This window comes from Protopterus annectens, chromosome 17.part0, assembly GCF_019279795.1.
Source record: "Protopterus annectens isolate FY-2018-M chromosome 17.part0, PAN1.0, whole genome shotgun sequence".
Lineage (NCBI taxonomy): Eukaryota > Metazoa > Chordata > Ceratodontiformes > Protopteridae > Protopterus > Protopterus annectens.
Window position 1 is genome coordinate 396,506,405 of NC_056751.1, and position 24,912 is coordinate 396,531,316.

Here is a 24,912-nt window from a genome sequence, read left to right on the forward strand (position 1 = left end):
GTGCAAAAATGTAAGAAACACCAAACCATGATGAAATAAACATTTTTTTTGAGTCTGTGGGTGCGGTTATCCATTAATCAAGAAAATCTGGCCATATTTTCAGGGTATAAAATCACTGAAGAAAAGCAAAGGCTATAGCTGTAAACTATGTACCCACATATTAGTTTGTTCAGCAGTAACCATATTTATGGGGGATGTGATAAAATGAAATATTTAGGGGTATGGGTTAAAAAGGTTTCTGTTATGGCAGCTAAGCATATTTGGGAAGAGGTTAAACAAAAGATAATACAAAACCGAGAAACTAGAAGCTCTTCTGTATGGATATAGATAGCAAGATGTAAACAGTAAAAACATTTTTAGTCCTTTTAGTTTTATAAACAGGTTTGTCACATTTTTATCAACCTGGTGAGAAGTTATGGATAGTATTTAAGAGAATAAGGATTTTATCTGGGGGGGGCAAAAGCCAAGTAGGATGAGTTTATCCTTCCGATAGAGCAAGGTGGTTTAGATTTTCCTGATTTGGAGGGATATTTTAGCGCTACACAATTAAGGCTCTTTTACACAACACAGTCAGAAAGATTAATGGAAAGAGATGATAATGAAGCAGAGAGGAAATTCAAGAAATAAGGAGTGAGTGGGATTTTGCATGTAGATCCTTAAGGAGAGTAACAGTTTTACAGAATATTATATTCATAAAGTAGCAGAAAGTATTCTAAGAACTAAGCCAACATGGGAATGGAGAGAGGAGATTTTACTGATAGAGATGATTGCAGTTAGGGCTACAGAGAATAAGCAAGAGGAGGCTGGAATTTACTGGAGGAAACTGGCAAAAACCCAAGGTGTTGGGCACAAATAATTAGAGAGGGCAAGGTAATAGAGTGGGAGGATGCCAAGAAGACATTTGGACTTCAAGCTAGAAACTGACTTCCCTATCAAGGGTTGACATCAAAGTGTAGGCAAAGATAAAGCGGTAAGGGACTCCCAAGTGAAATACCAGCACTGGTAGAGATTTTAGTTGAATCTAGAACAGAAGCTGCTGTTACAAAAAATGGGATTATTAGTAAGGCATGTAAAATATTGTGCAAGAACTATGTGAATACATCTTATGAGGTTAGAAAAGATTGGCAAGATAGACTGGATAAGCAGCTCACAAAGAAACAATGAGAGGACATATGTAATACTCCCAAATATGCAACAAAGTCTAGGAGATTTAGGATTTTTGCCTGGAAGTGTTTGCATAAGTATTTTTATTCTCCAAGCAGACACTAAAGAAGTTTTCCTCGAGTAAATGACAAATGTTGGCTGTGTGTTTGGGAAGAAAGAAGTAGCTGGGAACATATGTTTTGGGAGTATAATGAGTTGGCAGACTTTAAAAATTCCCTGCAGAGTACTGTGTCAGAAAAACTGGTTGAGCAAATTGATGTAACTAAGGAGATTATTTTTTGAGCTGGGATACAGAATCTGAATTGTCTAGACATAGGTAAGCCTTTGAATCTATGTAAGGACTTCTTGATGGAGAAGAGTGTGAACCAAGGAATGAAGCATTGGAATACGCTCTGGAGAGGAAATCTGTGGTGACATTCAGGAGAGGACATGCACCAGATAATGCTGTGGGGAAGGGGGTGGTGGAGGAAATTTAGAATGTTAATTGAACTTTAAAGTGCAGATTACACATGTGAATTTGCTCCTTTCGTCATCCAGCAAATGTATTGTACGGTTCAGGAAAGTAGATGCATGTCAAGTTGGTGGAAGCAGCCCACACACCAGCATAAGTAGATGCACAACTCTGTGGAAGAAGGGCACATGGGGATGTCACGCAAGTGTGTAAGTGGGTAAGGAAAAACATGTCCAGCTGCACAGTTTGTGACAGCAGGCCTCACACTACTGCTGAATACCAGGCACACAGTTATGACATACAGTATAGCTCAGTGTGGACAGTCCAAAACCAGATTGTTTATCCCACATTGTGTACAAAGTATGTCTGATGGGTGTCACTTCCGCATACAGGCAAAAGAGAGCATGTGCAAGGCAGAGATGGCATAACCAGACACATTGTCAGACTGAGATGCTAACATTTATTTTATTTATATTTTGTTGATCAGTTTGGTCATGCATTTTTGTCAGCTCACCTTTCTTGTGTGTGTGTGTGTGTGGGGGGGGGGTTACAGCTAAACAACAAGTAGTAATTGGTTCAGGCCAATAAAGCTAGTACAGAGATGTGTGTGCACATGTAATGGATATTGAGAATTAGTCAAGACGGTGGGTAGGATATTCCAAAATTCCTGCAGATATCAGGATGCACCATAGCAGAATGCACCAGTTTCGTTTTCACACACTGTCCTCAACTGATAATATAAGGATTTCCCTATTTGAGGAGCCCCTGTCTAAATGGCTGTCTTATGGATGTCAGAGAAGGTGGAGCAGATGTTCGAGGAGTGGGTATGGGTTGATAGTAACAGTTGCACTGGGAACCAAAAAATAAAAAGATAGATCCTCTCCATCCTTTCTCCAGGTAATAAGTGGCTTAGCTCTCACAGTTTATGTAATTTATTTGTTAGCTTTAACTGTGTAACTGAATCTGCATGTTTTTCAGTCATAATGCAAACCACTATAGCAAAGGTAAATGCAGTATGTGGTTAATTTAGAATAGGCTGCCAAACACCAATTTTTGGGGAATTGGGATGAAATTGGAGTACCTAGTGAAAGTCCAGGGGATGTCTAGATTGCACAGAAACTGACTAAGGGCAGGTATTGAACCCTGGGTTCTAAAGTTCTGAGGCAGAGATTTTATACCCTAAGCCATTGTTCCTTTTTCTTGAACAGCAAGACAGTATCCACTGCTGCTGTTTTTTAACAGAGGATTATGCTAATCTGTAAGTGGCATTATTTCATTCAGATAAATTAACTGAGCAAACAGGAGCTGCAAGTTATGGGTGTGGATTTGAGAATTTATATTTTCTTTTCAACCTTTTTTCCCCAATTTCCACTTAAGATCTTGCCTATCTCTGTATGCTTATGTCACACAGTTGTTCTTTCCCTGTTCTAGCTCTTACACTGTTGTCTCTCATTGTTACAGAAGTGGAATTTGAATTCAGCCTGAAATGAAATTCTGTCTTTCCTCCGAGGATTCCACAGCACCTGACCCCCCCCCCCCCCTTCATAGTACAAGTGACATAAACCATTACTAGTTAGTGCCTGTAAAGAGTGTAGAATAAAGTTTGTGTTTCCCTTATGTAATAAGAAACTCCTTGCACAAGCTTTGATATAACAACACATTTGATAGTTGATTCTCAACTGAAATTGGGTATAAAAGGTGGACTGCAGTGCTTTTGAAAAGCAGTAAAAGACTTGACTGTAAATATTATTAATCCTTGCTTCTGTTCAGCAGTTTCTTTTAAAACTACTGAACTTGGTTTCAGACATAATGAGAGTTTTCCCTTTCACACTATATAGCCTGTAGTTAAATGATAATTTCTTTTTTTAAGTTGAATACTTCAAGATCAGAGCACAGCAGGATGTTATTCACAGCACTCTAAGTAAAACATTATGCTGTCTTTCAGTAATATGATAATAAACTACTGAACTGAGAACACTGCAAAGTTGTTCCTCCCTCTGCAGTATTAAACACAATGACTTTACAATACTTAAGGCTGTACTGGGAGTGATTGGATGTGTAGTTCATTATTCAGTTGATATAAGATGGGGCTATTTCGTGGTTGGACTGGGGGATTTTTTCCTCGTCAGTCTGCTAACCAGATTTGCAGTGTCAGCATTCAGCACACAAAAGTGGAATTCACTTAACACTCCCAGCTTTCCATGAAACTTATTGGTAGCAGCCTTGCTCCCATCCCCCTTCTGATGAATAATATTCTACAGCAAAAAAAAAAAAAAAAAACACTTTTTAAGGGTTGCTTCCTGGGTTGTTTTGCTGTAGCTTGGTGATTAATTGGATCCAAATTGTGGGGGAGGCGTAGGTCAGCACTGCCACTAAAAAGAAGTTTCAGTACAAAACCATCTTATGAAGATTCCTGCTGAGTGTTGCCATTTTATCAGTAAAATGACAGCACATGGGAAACCAGAGAGTTTACATATATTTATTTGGCAGCATTTGTTTCCTATTCTGTATTAAAACATTTTTGGTGCATCTTACTATGCCTCAGTGATTGAGAGTTTTGTTTCTCGGGTGCAAATATGAATTTCCATGCTCTTCCCTGTGTCCAGATTGTTTTTCCTGGGGTACATCAGTTTCTTCATACCTCACAAAAACATGCTGATTGGGTACTCTAAGCTGTCATATATAATTTTTATCCATGGTCTTGTGGCTTACAGATTGACAGATGCATGAAAAAAAGCATATGCTGTTGATCATAGTCACTTTAATGCACATACATGAAGTAAGTTTGAGGATTGTTTTGAATGCACTAAGGAAGAGCAGTGCATTTGATATTTGGTGATGTAAAATAGAATTAAAACACATTTTCTAATAAAAATGTTTTCTTATATTTTTTACCGATGTGATAACAGAGTCTGTACTAAGCCTGTGTATTCATGTTGCTGTATTAAATGGGATAGATTCTTTGCATCTGTATCCTGAAAGTGCATTTCTTTTTCTATTTAGATTTCTTTTGTAAAAGGATCCAAGCGTGTGCTTGGAGAACTCGGCCACCACCATTGAGACGAGTAGCTGGAGCGGCAGCGAGAGTCCTGCCGAAGATATTGAAAGGATGAGTGATTGTGCAGATAAGCCTATTGACAATGATGCTGAGGGCGTTTGGAGCCCTGACATTGAGCAAAGCTTTCAGGAAGCTCTGGCAATCTACCCGCCATGTGGGAGGAGAAAAATCATCTTATCAGATGAGGGGAAAATGTATGGTAAGTTGCATGCATTTCAGCCTTAACAAGTGAACAGGTGATACCACCATTTAACTTCGCTTCCATATTACATAATTTTTATAATGGCCATTGCACCCACTGGACTTGCAGCAATTTTTCCCATCAGTGGAGGCAGAGCAGCAAATGGAATTTGTTAGCTTGCAGTCATAAAGTATTGTTGATTGTCACCAAGGCAACAGCAAGCAGTCTTCTGACAGACATGAAACAGACAGGATGAGACGCATTTTTAGTCTTAATGACGCTTAAACCTTTGCAGTTGAAAAATCTTTTCAAAGAAATGACTTGTGAGAAGGGGGAGTACTCGGACGCTTTGCTCAAGATGTAGTCATATAAGTCCTGCCTAAAACCATTTAGAAATGTATACAAGCCTGTCCCCAGTGATTTGAAAGGAAACTCATGTTAGAGTGGGGTAACACTGTATACATAAAACCAGAGCTAGTTCATAGTAAATGCAGGTAGTGGTATAACTACAGATATATGCATGAAACCTGGGTTATAGATTGACTAACATTGTATGCATAAAACTGGAGTTACTTGGTAGTTAGTGCAGGTTGCTGTGTAACAGCAGATGTGCGCATGAAACTTATGTTAGAGAGTGGGTAACGCTGTATGAATAAAACCTGAGTTGTTTGGCCGTTAATGCAGGTAGTGGTGTAACTACAGATGTGTGCATGAAAAGCAGATAATGCAGTAGTTTTCTCTGTTGTCAGTCATTTCAGATCAAGGTTGAAAGTGGGCCAGCTTAGTACTTTCTGATAGTCGTCAAAAGATAGTGTGTATCACAAAATTATTTTGCAAAATGTTGATTTGTCTGAAAAACAACAGTTTGTTTTGGCATTCACATAGCGATGTAAAATCCCCCAATCAGGATGCTTTGACCATTGCAGTCAGCCAGTTGTTTCTTACCTGACAGTTGCACATGGCAAAAAGTAGTGAATGGCAAAGATAGAATTTATGAAATATAGAAACAACGTAATCGTGTTGTACCAATGCACTTCTCATCCTGTTTGAATTGTCGTTGACAAACCACAGTATTCTACTTGATAAAATCGATTAATTATAAAAATAGCTAGGTAAAAGCAGCCAGATATCACCTTTCCCTTTTTTTTATTCTTTTTAACAAACCAAAGTAAAATTGCTATGTGGTGTACCTGGTACACATTAACATGTAATAATTCTGTTGATTTTGAAACATCAGTATCCCAGTTGTAAATGGTGTTTTTGGAAATGATTTTTTAAATGATACAGAGCTTCACAAGATGCTCTCCTGATAACAGCTTTGAACACTTTTTGTAGTCATTAAAAATGTAAAATCAACATGAAGTTCATCTGTTGCATAAAGTGTTTCTTTATGCCCTGTATTATGAATTTGTGTGGATTGTTTGTGCACTGTGGCATGCTTATTTAATTACTGTATGCTAATGTGTTTATTGTGATCTTTTTGTCCACTTTATGAAAATATTCTTCAGGCATGTACATAATTTTGTACATGTGCTTCTATTCTTGTTTGCCACAGTTGGAAGTCTTTATGTACTTTGCTTACACACTGGTAAAATGTAGCAAATAGAATAGCTAAGGGCAGTATGTGTCTGTAAATAATTCACCACATTGAATATTTTGAATGTTTTATTTAATTTCCTGGTATTAAAATATTTAGTCTTAAACATTTGTTTTGTCAGCAAAATAGATAGAAATAGGAAACTACAAAGTCAGCCAATGTATATGCTATAAGGAGGGGGAAAAAACAGATGGTACCCCGGCTGCCACCAGCTGTGCCCCCTCCCCCTAGCACTGACTGCATGATGTAATGGAAACAAGAAAAAACATTCTTTCTGTGGTGTTGGAGACTCTGAGGCTGTCGGTGTCAAACAGATGCAGAAACAAACCTCAAGGCGTTGCTTTGCAGCTGCCATGTGACCCTTACAGCCAAATGAAACATGAAGTCTGGAAAAATAGACTTATAATGAACCATCTCAGCTGTTGCTGGATGAATGCTTGGAGATGTACGCTTCCCACTGTATTTTCATTATTGCAAACGATGAGCTATAAATTCTGTTGTGCTATATTGAAGTATGAGTGATTTTGGTGAAAAGGAAATCAGTAGACTGCATTTGAAAACCAGTGTTATTTTTTTTCTATTTTCTCCCGTTTTTATGGTCTTGTACCAAATGAAGCATGCAGATTTGATTCTCAACTGTGAGTCGTTAGCCAGAATTAGCTGTACAGATTTGTTAGGCTGTGTTAGTGATGTGTGGAAAAGAGGTAATGCAAAGAGTATAGAATGATTTGCTGACGTTTGTTGGTGATCAGTGGTGTAAGTGACATTTTACATAATTTATATTGGTTTTGCATTATTCTGGCATCAGCATGAATGCTTATGTGTTTAACTGCTTGATCTTAGATACATCCGTGATACCGATAGCGTAAGCATTTTGTACAGATGTTTTGCTTAGGCTTGTATTTTGCCTTACATAATTTATAGTTTTGTAGAGAAAACAATCTGTTCACTTTTGATCAGACACTTTTTATTTGTGTTGGGTAGTGTTTATTTTCTTTGACTACAGGTCTCAATAATTATTGTAACCAAGCATCATCTGTTATAACTTCTTTCTGTTTTAACTGGATTGCTTTTGAGTAGTTGTACAAAAAAAAAAACAGTAGAAGACATTACAGTGGAATATGTTAAATCTGATCATTTTCCTCACAGACTCAAGCCTCCAGCTTCTGTAAACAATGCAAACTGTAATTTGTGTCTTTCGGCTTTTCCTGGTTAGGGGTCGCCACAGCGGAACTCCGGTCCGCTAATGATTGGCAGTAGATTTTTACGTGCTGGCTTGCTGGGCCTAACGCACAACCTTCAACGAAGGAATGCCCATTCACGCATGTCGCCACACAGAAGACGTTCTAACTGAGAATCGAACGGGCAACATCCAACTGTGAGGCGACAACGCTACCGCAGCACCCCCACCAATGCAAACTGTAATATTGGACAGAAATGCAATCCTAAATCTAGGAGATCCTTAAGGACAGCTTTGTTTTGGTTTTTGAGTCATTGTTCCACATTTCTTTAGATAATGTATCAGCTGTGGAGCATAAAAACTATGCTTTACATTTTGTTAAAAAAAATATTGCAAATACACTTGTCTGCTGTGATGCTTCCTGCCGAGCTTTTACAGTGCCTTTATACAAACTGAGTCCCAGTCAGACAACTCAGTACAGTGTTACTTCCTTCTCTCCAGATGCTGGAGTAGACTGACAATTTAACATGAAGGATTGATTCCAAGAGCTGTTTATAAACAAATTCTTGTAGTCCTGGGATCGGATTCTTTAGTGGCATGTGTACTGTGAGATTTTGAGCATATTATTTAACAATACAACACTCTGGTATTACCCCTATAAAAAGATGGTAACTATTTGAAATGTCGGGACCCGCTAGACTGAGTCCTGAAAAGCGGAGACCAGATAACCAAAAGAACTGACCTTCATATACTATGTTAAAGATGTGATTTCTCAGAATTTTTCTCCAAGATATGGTGGTCTCGGAGTTGGTATACGCAAGTTCAAGGTATGTGTGGAGCTTGATCCCATGTCCCTCAAACAGAGCTCCTCACTGACCCTGTTCAAGCACAACCTAGGTAATTGGATGGGAGACCAGAAATTTGCCCCTGGGGGAGCATCTCCAGTATTGATCACAGACATGCTCTGTGCATAAATTTGTTTTGCAAACTATGCAAAAAGAACAAATAGGGATACTTGGGATTAACATGGCTAGGCTTGTGAAGGTTCTAGAGTTGCTAAATAGTAACCTTCTATGAACCTATGAGGGGGGAGCAGAGGTGCAAAAAGAAGTTTTAAGGAGAAGAGCGCTTTTCAAGATTTACTCTTCTCCTGTTTTTGGCCGCCTTTTTTTTTTTTCAGCTTTTCAACATTCAGCATTTCTAGTGTCGACATTTCACAAGGCAGCCAATGTCACTTGGCAATCAGATTAATAAAGAAAGTTGATGTCTGAGCCACAGATGCTTTGGCTGGAAAAAATAAAACAAAAAACTCCAGGTCCTTCAGATGCATGTTACAAAATAGGTATGTAAAACTGGTTACTTATAAGGAGCCAGAAAATACAAAGCTGACCACAGTTCCAAACCACATTTTTCATGTCTGAGTTCTGTTGAGTGTGCTGAGGACAGCTGTTGCATATTGCATAGTATGTGCTGTGTCATATTCTAAGATGCCATCAGTTGTTGCGTCTTTCGGCTTTTCCCGGTTAGGGGTCGCCACAGCGGAACTCCGGTCCGCTAATGATTGGCAGTTGATTTTTATGTGCTGAGTTGCCGGGCCTAACGCGCAACCTTCAACGGAGGTACACCCATTCACGCATGTCTCCACAGTAGACGCTCTAGCTGAGAATCGAGCGGGAGAACATCTTGCTGTGAGGCGACAACGCTACCGCAGCACCACCACCGTGGATCACTATTCTAAGATGCCATCAGTGTGTGATGTATTTACTTAGAGGTCAACCATCATTCCCTCGACCCATTCCTAGATGTTCTTCGTGTTTCACTGGTGCAGTCATCACATTTGGGTTATCCCTGCCAGGGTAGTCCTTGGCCGGCCCGAATACCATTCCCTTGACCCGTTCCTAGTTCCTGTGGCATGACCATGGCTTAACAGCCTTTTTCACCTTAAGTCTTAGATTCTTGGGCTCTTGCCCTCTTTGTCTTCAGTGAACTAATAGTCTGTTAACCATGGTGACATCGTTGTGAGCTAAATGAATGATAGACATAGCCGGAGGAATATAAAAATATTATGCAGTTTGTGAGTTGCACAGTATTCCTCAGATGGGGAGGTTATTAACATGATCGTGCATTAAGCTTTGATGTTCCTGTTATTGCAGATGTGTTTGTCATGTGGGTGCCATTATCCTAGTGGTGCAGGGGAAAAATGTACTTGATGCCTGTGAGTGGATTCAAGTGGCCCAGGTACCAGATGGCCTTCTGAAGAGAGAAAGAGAAATCCAGTCGCAGACGCACCTTCCATAGACAGACCTGTCCTATAGTCAGTCCTGTTGCCCTACCACCCACAGTCTGGATGGCAGGTAGGGTGTCTTAATGTGACACATAGTGTTCTATTCTCGTGGATGGTTTGTATCCTGCTGTTACTTGTTCTGGCACTTCACCCCTTAAGATGTTCTTCATTCCACATTGCTGCAGTCCTAACTATTGGGTAGTCCGCTGTCCAGTCGGCCCGAATACCAAAGTATATGGCTGACGTCAGTCAGGGCGCATTAGACTGACGTCAGTACGTCAGGGTACTAATGCGCATGACCGACGTCATATCCTCAGTCTTTTTTGCCGCATGGTCCGATGCAGAAGCAATTTTGCGAGTGCAGGTTGGCGTTATGAAAGTTTCTGAAGCCAGAGTTTCAGACCGAATCAAAGTTGGCTAAGTACCCCGTTGGGGAATATTTTGGTTTTTTCTTGCCTCAGTATTTAACCGGATGTCAGAAAAAGTGAATAACTGTATTTCTTGTGGGAAACAGATACCTCATAGGGATTACCATACTTTGTGTATACCTTGTTTAGGGCCTGAGCACGACGTTGTTGGATGCCGCTCTTGTGCTAGATTTAACAAACGCACTATTAAGAGAAGGTTAGACTGTGCCAGGTTAGTGTTTGGGAAGCGTTGTAATTATAAAATGCCGAACACCGGCTTCGGCTAAAAAACGCAAGGACAAAACAGCAAAGCCTAGAGTGGAAGAACCGACAGTCCCAGACGTCGGTTCTTTAGAAACTCAGTGGAGCCGGAGGTTTTGCCAGGTGTTTCTTTGGAGTCTCAGGGAGAGACTTTACTGTTACAGGATGTATCCTCTCAGGAAGTAGGCCAGGCTGAGGGGGCTTCTCAGGTGGCTGTTCTTCCCTCTCTTCCTAAGGTGGTTAGAGCCTCCCCTTCTGTTTCCAAGGCTTCTTTGAGGGGCAGGCCAAGTTTTGCTTCAGTGGGGGTTTCTCCTAGTGCTTCAGGGTCTTTGCCTAAGAAACATATGCTTAAAATGGCAGAGGATTTGATTACTATGATAAGGGGTTCTATGCCCCCTCCTGATAAGAGGCCTAGGGTGGAACCTGAGTTTGAGAGTTTTGAGCAATGCTCGGAGGCTTCTGAGTCTTCGGCTGAAGACTTGCAGGAGTACCCTCCTTATTCTGATTCTGATGTGGATGATTCTACTCCTTCAGCTTCTCCTCCTGAGGATTTTTCATTTTCAGAGACTCTGCATTCCATGAGGGAGCATTTTAAATGGGAAGGTCAAGATTTCTCTGATTCCAGGAAAAGGCTTAGGGAATTCTTGTTTTTACCCCAGCATAGGCCTTTAGCTATACCTCCTGTTTTGAATGTGGTGGAAGATGTTTTTGCAGAGGCTTCCCTGGATCCTGATTCTTTGCCTCCTGCCCCAGTTAAACCGGATAGGTATTATAGGGTGCCTGAAGCTCATAAGTATCTTTTTAAGAGTCCTAGGGCAGACCCGGAAACTGTCTCTCAGGGGCCTAAAGGTGTGAAGGCCTCAGTTGTTAAAAATCCTGTCCCTCCTGATAAAGAGGCAAGGGCTTTGGATACATGGGGAAAGAAAGTGTATACTTCTTCCACTTTAGCCATGAGGGCGTTGAATTGTCAGTTTCACATGTTAAAATATCAGAATTATCTTCTTTCACAGTTGAAATCTAAGGTGGATGCTCTGGCGGAAGGTATTGAGTGTAAAGAGTTGCAGGATTTAGTTCATGTGTCTGAACAGGTGGGTAAACATTCCTTGCAATGTGGTTTTGATGCTGTGCAGGCCTCCTCCAGGGTGGCTGCCACTGGTTCTGTTCTTCGTAGGCACGCCTGGTTGAGGGATCAGAATTTAGCTGAGCATGTTAAGACACGGATTTTGGATGCTCCTTTGCAGTCTGATGTGTTGTTTGGTTCGCCTGTAGAAGCAGTTTTGAAGAAAATGGAGGACAAGGCTAAGTCTATGCAAACTGTTAAAGATTTTTTGCAGGTGCAGCCTCCGAAGTTTAGTAGAAATTGGCCTGCTAAGGGATGGACTTATCCTGCTTATGATTCCCAGTCTAGGGGTAGGTCTAGACGTGGTAGGGGCAGAGCTCAGGGTTCTTTTAGGCCTAGGACAGGGAGTTCCCCTGCTCAGACTTTTGGTGAGGGCAGGGGTCAGTCCTTTCGTAAGCAGACCCAATGACCTGCCTTTTCAGCTGCCAGTTCATTCTCGCCTGGCAGCACCGTTGGGAGGAAGGCTGTCTCTTTTCAAAGAAAATTGGGATTTAATTACCCAAGACAGATGGGTTCTGGATATCATTCACCACGGTTACAGGTTTTATTTCCATACCTTGCCTCCTTTCAAAGGCATGCCAAACATTCCTCCTTTACAAAGACAAGAGGCTCACAAGCAAATTTCTCTGTTACTCCGAATAGGGGCCATTCAGCCGGTTCCTGTGCCAGAAAGGGGCCTAGGATTTTATTCTCGCCTGTTCCTAGTACCAAAAAAGGGGAACACGTGGAGACCAATTTTGGATTTATCTATCCTCAACACTTATCTGGACATTCCCAAGTTCAAAATGTTGACGTTACAACAGCTTTTACCTCTGCTGGGCAAAGATCACTGGATGGTAACTTTAGATCTCAAGGAAGCTTACCTTCATGTGCCTATAAGACTAAGTTGCAGAAAGTATCTGCATTTTCGAGCTGGAAATTCTCATTATCAGTTCTCTGCATTGCCCTTTGGCTTATCTACTGCCCAGAGTATTCACAAAGGTTCTGGCTCCAGTGATAGCTTACTTGAGGGTAAAAGGAATTCAAATCTATGCTTACTTGGGCGATTGCCTGAGTCTGGCTCAAGAAAAGGAAGACCTTCTACAGCATTTGGAATATGTCATAGCAGTGCTAAGATGCCTAGGGTATTCTGTGAGCGAAATAAAGTCCAGTCTAGTACCCTCTCAAGACATGTGCTTTCTGGGTGTGAGACTGAATACAGCAGCCCAGATGGCCTTTTAACCCCGGGCAAACAAAAGAATCTTTCCAGTTACTTCCATCAACTATCTCTTCAGTCCGGGCTGACTGCAAGGACAGTCCTTCAAGCCTTAGGGTTCATGGCATCTTGTATTCTGGTGCTTCCCAATGCCAAACTGCATATGAGGAAGCTACAATGGTATCTCAAAAGTGTATGGACACAGCACTGCCAGGATTTGGACACTGTCATTCAAATAATACCTTGCATTCAAAAGGAATTTTTGTGGTGGGCTCAGGAATGTCACCTAAACAAGGGACTCTCTGTGACCCGGCCAGAGGCGAGTCAGATTCTAACGACAGATGCCTCAGACATTGCTTGGGGAGCTCATCTAAATGGAAAGTGGATACAAGACAAGTGGCCTGCCAGACTACAGCATCTACATATCAACATGAAGGAGATGTTAACAGTCCAGTTTGCATTAATGGCTTTCAAGGAGTTACTTCTTCCAGGGCAGGTGTTGATTCTAACAGTCAACACAACTGTCATGTGGTACATCATCAAACAAGGGGGAACACATTCTTACCCATTGTGCAGGCAAGCAATGATTTTATGGGAGACTGCGCTCAGCTTGCAACTAACTCTTCAGGCAAGGTTTCTGCCGGGAGCACAGAACTCCTTAGCAGATGTGTTAAGCAGACAAATCATGGATCCCCACGAGTGGAAACTGGATCTTCATGTATTTCAAAAGTTGACAGTGTCCTGGGGAACTCCAGACATAGATCTGTTCGCTTCTCCACTAAACCACCAGCTGCCAAAGTTTTGCACAAAGAGGTTTCATCACACAGCTTGGAAAGTGGATGCTCTTTCTTTCAGTTGGAAAAATCTTCATGTGTATGCGTTTCCACCTCTGCCTCTTCTTCCAAAGGTGCTTCTAAAGGTCAGACAAGACAAGCCAAGGATGATTTTAATAGCTCCAGATTGGCCTCGGCAGCACTGGTACCCATTACTGAGGAGTCTGGTAAAGAAGCCTCCATGGCCTTTACCCTTGATTCCACACCTGTTGTCTCAGAGAGACGGTCACCTGCTCAATGTCAAGCTTCACTCTCTTCATCTAACAGCCTGGCATATTCTGTTTTGAAAGACAGCAGGTCTCAACTTCCTCAACAAGTTTTAAATGTGATTATGGAAGCCAGGAGACCTAGTACAAGGAAAGTGTACGCAGAAAAATGGAAGAGATTTTTATTTTGGAGTGCAGCAAACAATTTGGAGATTTCTGAGCCAAATTTGAGTGTGGCTCTTCAATATCTTACTGAGTTATTGGACAAAGGTTTGTCTTTCTCTTCTATTAAGATTCATGCTGCAGCAATTTCAGCTCACTATGATTGTGACCCACCGCTGTTTTCGCATCCTTTGTTCAAGCAATTTCTTAGAGGGGCAAAGAATATAAGACCCCCGTAGAGCTCCTACTCCTGCTTGGGATCTCAATTTTGTGTTGGAGAAACTTACTCTACAACCTTTTGAGCCTGCGGCTACTACTGAATTGAAATACTTGTCATGGAAGACTGCTTTTTTGTTGGCCATTACTTCTGCAAGAAGGGTTTCTGAGTTGCAGGCCCTTATGGCAGTGGAGCCTTTTTGATTTTTCATAAGGATAGAGTATCTTTACGTACTAATCCTTCCTTTATGCCTAAGGTGGTTTCTAGTGTGGCTTTAAACCAGACTATTCATTTGCCTACTTTTTATGCAGATCCCCAAAATAAAGGGGAAAAGATTTTGCACACTTTAGATGTACACAGGCAATTGCGTTATTATTTGAGCAGGACTAAGGATTTTAGGCAGTCTCAGCAGTTGTTTGTTTCTTTTGCTTTGAGTTCTCAGGGCAAGCCTGTGTCAAAACAAACTATTTCTAGATGGCTTGGGTGTTGCATTACATTTTGTTATTCCCATCATGGCAAGGAGATTCCAGCTGGGATTAGGCCTCATTCCACTAGGGCTACTGCCACTTCAACAGCATTTCTGAGGGGTGGCAACTAAGGATATTTTGGAGGCAGCTACTTGGAGTTCAGTGCATACTTTCTCTAAGCATTATCACCTTCCTCTCTACTCTAAGTCTAGGGCTGGTTTTGCCACAGCTATTTTGCAAGGCATGTTGTCAGTTCCTGCTTCCTTATGATTTGCCAGCCTCCCTTACCTCTGCTTTGGGATTCTACCCAATAGTTAGGACTGCAGCAATGTGGAATGAAGAACATAGTACAGTTTTGTACCTACCATAAATGTAGATGTTCGAGGATCCACATTGCTGCAGTCCAATTTACCCTCCCTCCTTCCCTCTATGTTTAGGGGTGGTTGTGTAGGTGAGGTTATATTCTGCTAATTTTGTATATTTTGTATATATATTTTGGTGCAGGTATGTTGGGAGTTTTTGGTTTTTGGCCTTATCTTTTCAGGGTCTTCTGACATCTGGGGCAAGAAAAGACTGAGGATATGACGTCGGTCATGCGCATTAGTACCCTGACGTACTGACGTCAGTCTAATGCGCCCTGACCGACGTCAGCCATATACTTTGGTATTCGGGCCGACTGGACAGCGGACTACCCAATAGTTAGGACTGCAGCAATGTGGATCCTCGAAAATCTACATTTATGGTAGGTACAAAACTGTACTTTACAGTGGCAATGCTTGTAGAATACTGACTGCTCTTTGTGGCTTAAATTCATGTGACACAGTTCTGGCAATCATCCAACAAGGAGATGAATAACTAGTAATAGTAGAAAACACTGGTGATACCAAGGTAAAACCACCAAGACTTTATTTAAATAAAACAGGTAACTGACTTAAGCGCTTTCACCCATTAAGTTTAAAGGATAGATTCATTGTAACTAATTGTGTTAATTGAAATGTGTATTTAAAGGCTGTGATTAGATGTGAAAAACTGACTCTGAAGATGCCCTACATGGGTGAAAGCGCTTAGTCAGTTACCTGTTTTATTTAAATAAAGTCTTGGTGGTTTTACCTTGGTATCACCAGTGTTTTCTACTATTACTAGTTATTCATCTACTTGTTAGACGCTTAGCATCATGTTTTTGCACTTGGTGTATCCAGAGGTGATTCCACCTTGATGAGAGATTATTATTATATATCCTCAATATCTACGTTTGGAGCTTTTTAGTGCTCGAAGTGAGCATTTTACTGAGACATATTCCTAGTTTATTGGTTTCGAGCTGAACAGCTGTTACAGGAGAGGATATTCAGTTAATCCCCCTTGAACTGCGTTGTGTTGAACATTAACTGAATGTGAGGCATAAGAGAAGTGTTCCATTGTTTCTGGATTGAATTATACTACACGAGGCACTGGAGAAGTGCTGTACTTTCTTGGTTTGAGCTGAACAGCTATCAGGGGGGAACTTACGGCTCAACTGTTGGTGAGATTGACTTATCAGTGATGTACTTTCTCGGTTTGAGCTGAACAGCTACCAGGGGGAACCTACGGCTCAACGGTTGGTGATATTGACTTAAGTTTTTTTTCTTGCAGTTATATTGCCCGAGGCGACAAGCAAGCTACAGGTATTTTTTAACGGTTGCCGGCTATTTTCGAAGTCGGCAACCAGGAAGTGTTAAGAAGTTCTTTCCAGCTGTGACCAGAAAAGGTTTTTGGCTCTATTACATAGCAGGAGCTTCAGCCGTTTTGTTGTCAGCTGTTCCCGCTGTAATTTAAAGTGTGTTTACAAGGTCTGTTTTTGAAAAGAACACTGTTCGAGTGGATTTATTACCATCTCTTTTTTTGGTTAAGATGTTTTAGGTGCAGTAGTACAGCCTAGCATGTTTTTCTCGTTAATGACATGAGAACTGCTTTTTGGTGAAACTTGGAGTCTTTATAGAAGTAACGTGATACATCTGGACTTCAAAAGGTGACATTGTTCAATTATATACAGAGCCAAAAAAAATCTAAAAAAAAATAATCTTACCAAACTAGCCAACTCCTATAATAGTATTGCTAGATTTGCCACTGGAAACCCATATAGAACTCACCACTGTCTTAACCTTCACCAACTAGACTGGCTGGAACTAAAAAACCTTCTGATACTTTCCCAACTTACCATTGTTTATAAGATTTTTTACCAACCTAACAATACTCCAATACTAAACAACTTTATAGCACCCTATAGGAATCGTGATTCCTTACGCTCCTCCAATAAACTTCTAGCCAGTACCACCAAGTCTAACAACTTAGCTGGTGACTCACTGTTCTCAAATACCGTTGGAAAACAATGGAACCTCTTGCCATCTGACCTTACCTCACTTCCATCCCTTCCTCTCTTTAAACAAAGTCTTAAGAAGCACCTTAAAACTCACTGGCTATGCCCTTACTGTTACCCAGACTGATTCTCCGGATTTCTCTTTGTCATCTCTTGACTTCCTACTTTCCTCCACTCTTTCCTGTCTACTCCTCTGAATTAGTAGCACCTATAAGTTATCTCTACTACTTGGGCACCAATTACATATCTTTTCTACTTGGCTATGAATGTACCCTGAAGGTAGTATTCCTGCCATTTTCTTTATACCTCTTCCTTTTTCTACTGTTACTGTCTAACCCTTTGGAAATAGTAACTGTCTGGAGTAAACTAGAATAGCCAAGGATTTAAATGTATTCTAATAATGTCTTGGGGCTTCCCTAGATATTCATACTGTAAAATGATCTGTAGGTGTATGATGTATTTATTATAGTGTGTCACATAGTCTTCCCAGAATTTAAACTGTAATACCTTTCTTGTTTATTATAAACATTTGTTTGTGTGGTGGTGGTTGTTTATATGTGGAGCTTTTCTCCCCGGGCCTCTACTGAAAAAGGAAATATATCCAGCTGGACCAGCCCGGTCAACAAATGTAAAATAAATAAGTAAATAAATAATATAACTTGTATATCTAACTGGTTTGCGTGTTTTATAAAACGAACACGACTAGTTAGAACTGTGCATTGTCATGTAATTTTGGTCATTGTATTAGACCAGGACCTGTTTTTAACATTCAATTTGAATTACGAGTGAACTGTGGGAGTCGGCATAATTTTTTTTTTTTTTTTTTTTTTATATTCAGTCTGATATCCTCTTGTTTAACATAGGAAAAGGAGGCAGAATGAACAGTGTTTGATTCAACATCATAGATTTAGTCTTTTGAAGCTTTTGAAATTTACTAAGCTTGTCAACAAAAGTTGTGCGTTCGCACAGAAAGTTTTTAGATATTATTGTGTATTTTACACTATACAGTGCTACTTATCCTTAGTAGTACTAACGGATATAAAGGATTGATGTATTAGGGTGTATATTTTCTAAGACCATGGCTTTTTAGAGCGTGTATTGTTTAATTTTAATACACATACTTTTAGATTAAGTTGAACATCATAACACTACATTAGTTGCTTTAGTTTTATACATTATTTTCAGTACGCGTTTATTTTTATTTTTTTATTTTTTGGTTTATTTACATTTAACGAATGTTTTTGCTAGAGTAAGGTGGCTGTTTAAACACACTGTCTTAGATTTTAGTCTAAGCAGTTGTGTTTTTGTTTGCTGCTACACTAGTTCATTAACATCAGGGCCTGGTGTTAAGAGATCAGATATTATTTAATACTATACATTTTCTATATCTACAAGGTTCCACTATTTATAATGGAACAACTTATGATTCAATACTTAGAACTGTCTAGACAAATTATTATTTTATTACAGGCTAACAAAAATAATGACAAAAATGGCAGTTTAACTAACACACTGGTTGAATTATTTACTATGCACACACCACCAGGGACCTCTACAGAAAGACAGCACAATCCTAATGCATCAAGGGTGGAAAGGAATATTACATCGAGGGTGGACAACAATAATGGTAGTACCAACAGAATGGAAGGGGGTGAAAGTAATAATAGATCTGGAAGTTCATTATTTGACATAGAGAATTTTTTAATCCCTCCTGACTTGGGTGTCACAACATCTAGGTTACAGAATCCTGATCTAGGAACACTCAATTCCCAGTTATTAAAATTTGAAAAATTAGCTAGGAAATACAAATCATTGCAGATGGATAATGTTTTTTGGAATGTTCTATTGAACTAAACAAAGTCCCTAGAGGCCTTAGGGTTTTCAGAATACCAATGGGAATTGAGGCTGATTCAGAAGCATATCATAATATGTTAGAGCTTTTTGATAGAACAGGATTTGACTTGATGAGAATATTAATCGGAGATAATATCAGTAGGCTTAACAACCGAAAGAATGAATTGGTCATTCTTAAAGTATTATGAATGACTTACTGTTTGAAAATAACAGAAATAGGTTTGAGAGGATTATAATTGACCTTGATAAGTTTGTGAAAGTTAGTATGGAGAGAACAAAAAAAAGATTTTGAAACACCAATGAATATTAAGAGAAGAGGGCCTACCCTTCACCTAACACAAGAGAGGACAATAGGGAAGGTGGCACAAGGAGGGAGACGATTCAAACCGAGGTGGGTGACAATGAAGAGACACATATTGACACAGAAGAAGAAGCAGTTTTTTTAGAGAACCAACCCCCACTGAGGCGGTCTGACAGATTAAGAAATCGGGGTCAGCCACAGGACTGTTTGGACCAGAGAATGCCCCAAAGGCAGGGGTTCCAGTCAGGAAGCAACTGGAGGGGTGGGGGACAGAGGAGGAACAATTTCAACAGCAACAACTGGCATCACAGACAAAACAATTACAACTGATGAAAGTTTTGGATTCTATCCCCAATATTAAGGATGGACCACTGGTTAACAACGATTTGCCAACAGGCACCCCTTTTGTTCTACTTGTTACTCCTTTGACTCAAATTTTGGTTACTAATAGCAATGAGGCCCCTACCATAATTGGTGACAAATCTTTTCATGTCGACAACTATTCTGACCTAGATATTTCTAAAAATCATTTGAGTTTAATGAAAAAAGGTTTTTCGTTTGTTCCAACTTTCAAACATGACATTAGTAAATTACTTATTAATTTAAAGTTGTACACTAGGCAGTTAAACTTAAGGTTGTTTTTTGGTAATAAGCACACCATTGATGGAGAGAAAAAATTTTTACACTTAAAAGAAGTAGTGTGTTTATACCACCTAGCAACCCTATGATATTAGCATTTGAATGTTTGTGTACTACCCAGATCAGGAAACTGATTGACAAAAAGTCACCCAACAACAATAAAAACTTCACATCTGCAGACGAATTTTGTTTAAAAACTTTCATCTAGTAATGATTATAGGGTCATGAAACCAGACAAAGGGGGCGGTGTAGTCATCATGACGAACACCGATTACTCCTGGAACATGCAGAGTATTTTACATGACTCTAACACCTATGAATTGGTTTCCAAATTTGAAGTTCAAAGGACATATACAAAAATTGAATGGCAACTTTATGAATTCTTTTGTGAAGGAATAATTAATTATGACGAATACAACTATATGCTAGTGGAACATCCAGTTATGCCCAGTCTATTTGGAATCCCCAAGATTCATAAAGAGATTATTAATCCCCCTTTCAGACTGATAGTGGCAGCTAGGGGATCAAAAACGGAATCATTAGCAGCATACATAGACATTACGAACAAGAAGATTCTTGATAATATACCACACATATTGAAAGATTCTTGGCACTGTTTGGATTGCCTTAGGACCCTATCTGATACAAATGTAGGGGATTTTTTTGTTTGTAACTGTTGACGTAGTAAATTTGTTTTCAGTGATTCCCCATGACACTGGTTTAGACTGGTTTGCTAGTAGTTTAGCTAAATACAGCCACATACACCAGGTGAAGAGATGTCTACTTGTTGACTTGACGCGGATTGTTTTAGAAAATAATTACATTGACTTTGAAGGTGAATTCTATAAACAATCCACTGGGGTTGCTATGGGCGCTAAATGTGCACCCATTTACGCCAACTTAGTATTAGCTGAATGGGAGGAACAGTATGTTTTGACATCTGATTATAGATCCAAGATGATCATTTATTTAAGATTCTTGGATGACATACTGTTGCTTTGGAAAGGCTCCCGAGATGAGTTGGAAGACTTTATAGCTATCTGAACAACACTACAACATTTTTAAAATTCACCAACAAGGTGGACAGAAACACCATTGACTATATGGATTTACGTTTATACATCAAAGATGGGAAGGTAGAATCTAAATTATTTAGGAAGAAGACATACAGCAACACATTTTTACATTACGACAGTTGTCATCCTTATTATGTAAAGAAGAACGTGGCCAAAGGCCAGATGATTAGGGTGTCACGTATCGTTAGTGAGGAAACAGATTCCTGGAAGAACTGGCGGCACTAATTGACTTGTTTGTCCAAAGGGACTATCCTATGGATTTACTCACTACAGTTAAACAGGATTTTATTGAAAGAAGAGCCACAGATTCCATGGCTATTTTGTTAGATAGCCAAAGGGATGTAGAAAACAATAATATCCATAAACATAAAGTGAAGAATGTTCAAACAGGTATGGTTTTGCAATATATTGCCACAACCATTGAAGTTAAAAACATCATTCAATGGACTTGGCAAAGTGTACTCCCCATAGACATGCAAGACACATTAGGAAAGGGCCCCCTTTTTATCAACAGTAGGGGTTTGAATTTTAAAGAACATTAGGAAAGAACATCTATGTCTACTGGTCAAAGGCCTGCCAGGATGGCTAAATGTGGTAATTGTAAAGCATGTAAATATATTAATGATGGCCCATATGTCCAAGTGGGTAATTTCAAGAGGTCCCTAAGGAGTCCAGGTTATTGTAATTGTAATACCAAAATGGTAATTTATGCGGCTACTTGTTTATCTTGTCCAGCCTTCTATATTGGCATGACCACAAGAAAGCTGAGACAAAGAATTATGGAACATAACAGGGACATCAAAAATAAGAAATTAACTAATTCATTGTACAATCATAGTAAAGATTGTATGAACTACAAAAAGTTTTTATTTTTTGTCAAAGACTATACACTAAGGAATTTGGTGGTGATTATAAAACCATTTTAGAAGTTAGGGAATGCTTATGACAGATACGATTGGATGCAAGCAGTGCACCTGGCATTAATGACACCTTATCTGTAGCATGCATATTGAAACACAAGGCAGCTTGTATCTAATAGACAAGAACAACAGAGTATGTTTTGACTTTGTCAGATGCACGAGACATATGTGCCCACATGTACATTGTTATATTATATATTTTGCATTTACTTTATATACATATACTTATTCATAGATAGACATTTTCTATACATATTTTATTTTATTAATATGTTTTATATGTATGTTTTGAGTTTAGGTATTGAAACAATACTTGTTATGTTATTGTTTATTGAATATTTGGTGTTTATACAAAAAGATTTTTTACTATAACTACACTAATGACATTCAAGGGTTAAAATAAAAAGTTTAATGGATAGATTCATTGTAACTAATTATGTGTTAATTGAAATGTATATTTAAAGGCTGTGATTAGATGTGAAAAACTGACACTGAAGATGCCCTACATGGATGAAAGTGCTTAGTCAGTTACCCGTTTTATTTAAATAAAGTCTTGGTGGTTTTACCTTGGTATCACCAGTGTTTTCTACAGTTCTGGCAATGTTCAGGCTGCTGCTGCATCTATCTTCTGTGACACTCGTGAGTGTGTGCTTGCACAGGTGTACTGCACTAGCAAAAGAAGGACAGAATGACTGGATGTACAGATTTTCAGTAGTTTGTCAGGTGCCATATTTTTTTGGTTGTCCTTACTTGTAATCTTCTCCAACTAAGAAAGTTTACTGTCACTTTGTTTAGGCTTTATTGGATGGATAATTGGTATGTAACTGTACTGTTCTTGTTTGGCACATAACCGAAGGTGAAACTGGACACTAAGACTTACTGTTGTATTAGCTGCCGTTTGTGTTGACCAAAAGGAAACTAACAACTATTACATAGTACTGAAGACAAGTTCTGCTGCATAGCTTAATGTTGCCATTTTTTATTTATTTTACCAGGTTATAGAGACAGATCAACTCCTAGTGTGACAGTCCGTTTGGTGATACTGACATGAGGTTATATGCTGCTTCACTCTCCTTGCTTATCAGGCATAACATGATGGTATTGACCAGTATCTTAATTCTGGAATTGTATAGTGTTTACAGACTGTAATTTACATTAGAAGAGTGCCATCCTTAGTACTGTGAGGTTTGTTTTGTTTTGCTTACCTTTCCATGTGTACTGAGCAGCAGCCTACAACTTTGTTTCCATATATTCCGTCTGCATTGTGAAAAACTCAGCATTTTAACACCGAACATTCACTGCTGAAGAACCTGGTGAAAATGTTTGATATTTCATTAAGGTGAAACATAGTGAGTCTCCACTTTCTGTATGTGACATAGCTTGGGTACTCAGTGGTATGTGGGGCCCTGTATTCCTTAAAGTCATGTGGTGGAAACTGTGTCTGTGATGCTGTTGCAAAGGTTTTCTTTGCACTGTAGACCTTTCTGTTAGTTTTGATGGTTGTGGAGATTGAAACATCAGGCTCATTACAGTGGTTTGTCAACTTAAGCAGTATCTCACCTTCACAGCAAGTTTTATAGTAATGATTTCCTTATGGACCTTGAGCAGACGACTTCATTTATCATATAGTCAACAATTAAACACATACAGTACGTCTTTCCCAGTATGTACGAGGGCAAAACAGAGAGATCTGGGCTTTAATGGTGTACACTATCTTTTTGGTATACTCTGCAAACCTGAGGATGTGGGATATGCAATGGACTGTGATTTCATAGTGGTTGGAGAGTTGCTGTGTGCTCTTGGATTTTTTTGTTGGTTTGGACCATTGTCATCCTGGAGTAGTGGACAGTGTTCATCATTGTCAAAGCTGTTCTCCCTTTCTTGCAGCCAAACTGAGGGCAAGTCCTAAAGATGCAAGATGCATACTTCACTGATAGGGAGCAGAAGCTCTTCTGGGTTTTCAGTGGGCAAGGGAATGTGGTCCAATCAAAAGAAGAGGCTTCACATCAACTGTTTGGAAACTGTTAGTGGCCCTTCTGGCCATAATTGCTTTGGTGGGAAAGCCAGTTCCAAAATATGTATGAATGTGAGCCCAAAATATTAGTGTTGGGGTTAAAGTGAAAGTGGCTGATGGCTAGCTCTCTTATCCCAGAGGAAGGTTTCGAGAAACCCCATGACTGTGTAATCTCTGCAGGACACCAGTAGCCTCCTAGATCACCATTTCTTTTTTGAACAAACATCTTTATTAAATTGTCACATATGACATAGGCTGTCATACATTTATCTCAATGAAGACAAATCGTATTGACATAATTTTAGTTGCAAACATTATACATCACAAACCATATTGACATCATTTTAGTTGCAAGCATTGTACATCATTTGTAGTCTACCCAGTCATTGTCAGTCAAACATTACATGGCTCGTTCAAATTCTGCTTCTTTTAAACCTCATTCCTCCTCTGCATGTTTTGTTTCCACAATTCCCATTTTTTTTTCTATTTAATTTGCTCCTACTCTTTTTTTGAGATGCCAGTTCCAGTTGCTTTATCTCTGTTACTGTAGTCATTACTTTGATATACAATTTTTATATCACATTAAAAATTCAGCAATCAACGCATTCATAGGCATCTACAATCATTTCATATTTAGAAACATTTCAAAGCATTGCTTATATCAGCAGTATATCAAATGCTGTATATTATGCTAAGCATCATTATGTGAACAACGATACTAAAGTCTCTGTTCATTATATATACTTTGCTAAGTTCATATTGCACTATGTTATCTGCTTTGCTTCAGATATGTACTGTTACTTAAAAATTATTACACTAGCATAGCTAGGTCTGACCTTCCATATATTCCTATTACTTCTAACGGTACAAATAAAGCTGCAGTTTAAAAAGCAAACAAGTTACCCATGCCATGTGTTCAGACTTCTTCCCATTACATTTTCAACTATTAAACTTATCCAGCAAGTGTAATCC

At 39.4% G+C, this 24,912-nt stretch overlaps 1 protein-coding gene across 5 annotated transcripts in view; it reads left to right on the top strand.

The window, feature by feature from the left end:
- TEAD1 (TEA domain transcription factor 1) overlaps positions 1-24,912 on the top strand; it is a 1,209,838-nt gene that overhangs the window by 349,986 nt on the left and 834,940 nt on the right. For all 5 annotated transcript variants that reach the window (XM_044058987.1, XM_044058991.1, XM_044058986.1 and 2 more), the window contains one exon: positions 4,619-4,872. In XM_044058987.1, coding sequence (XP_043914922.1) covers positions 4,725-4,872 — 148 coding nt within the window. In that variant the 5' untranslated portion in view covers positions 4,619-4,724. The remainder of the gene's footprint in view (positions 1-4,618; positions 4,873-24,912) is intronic.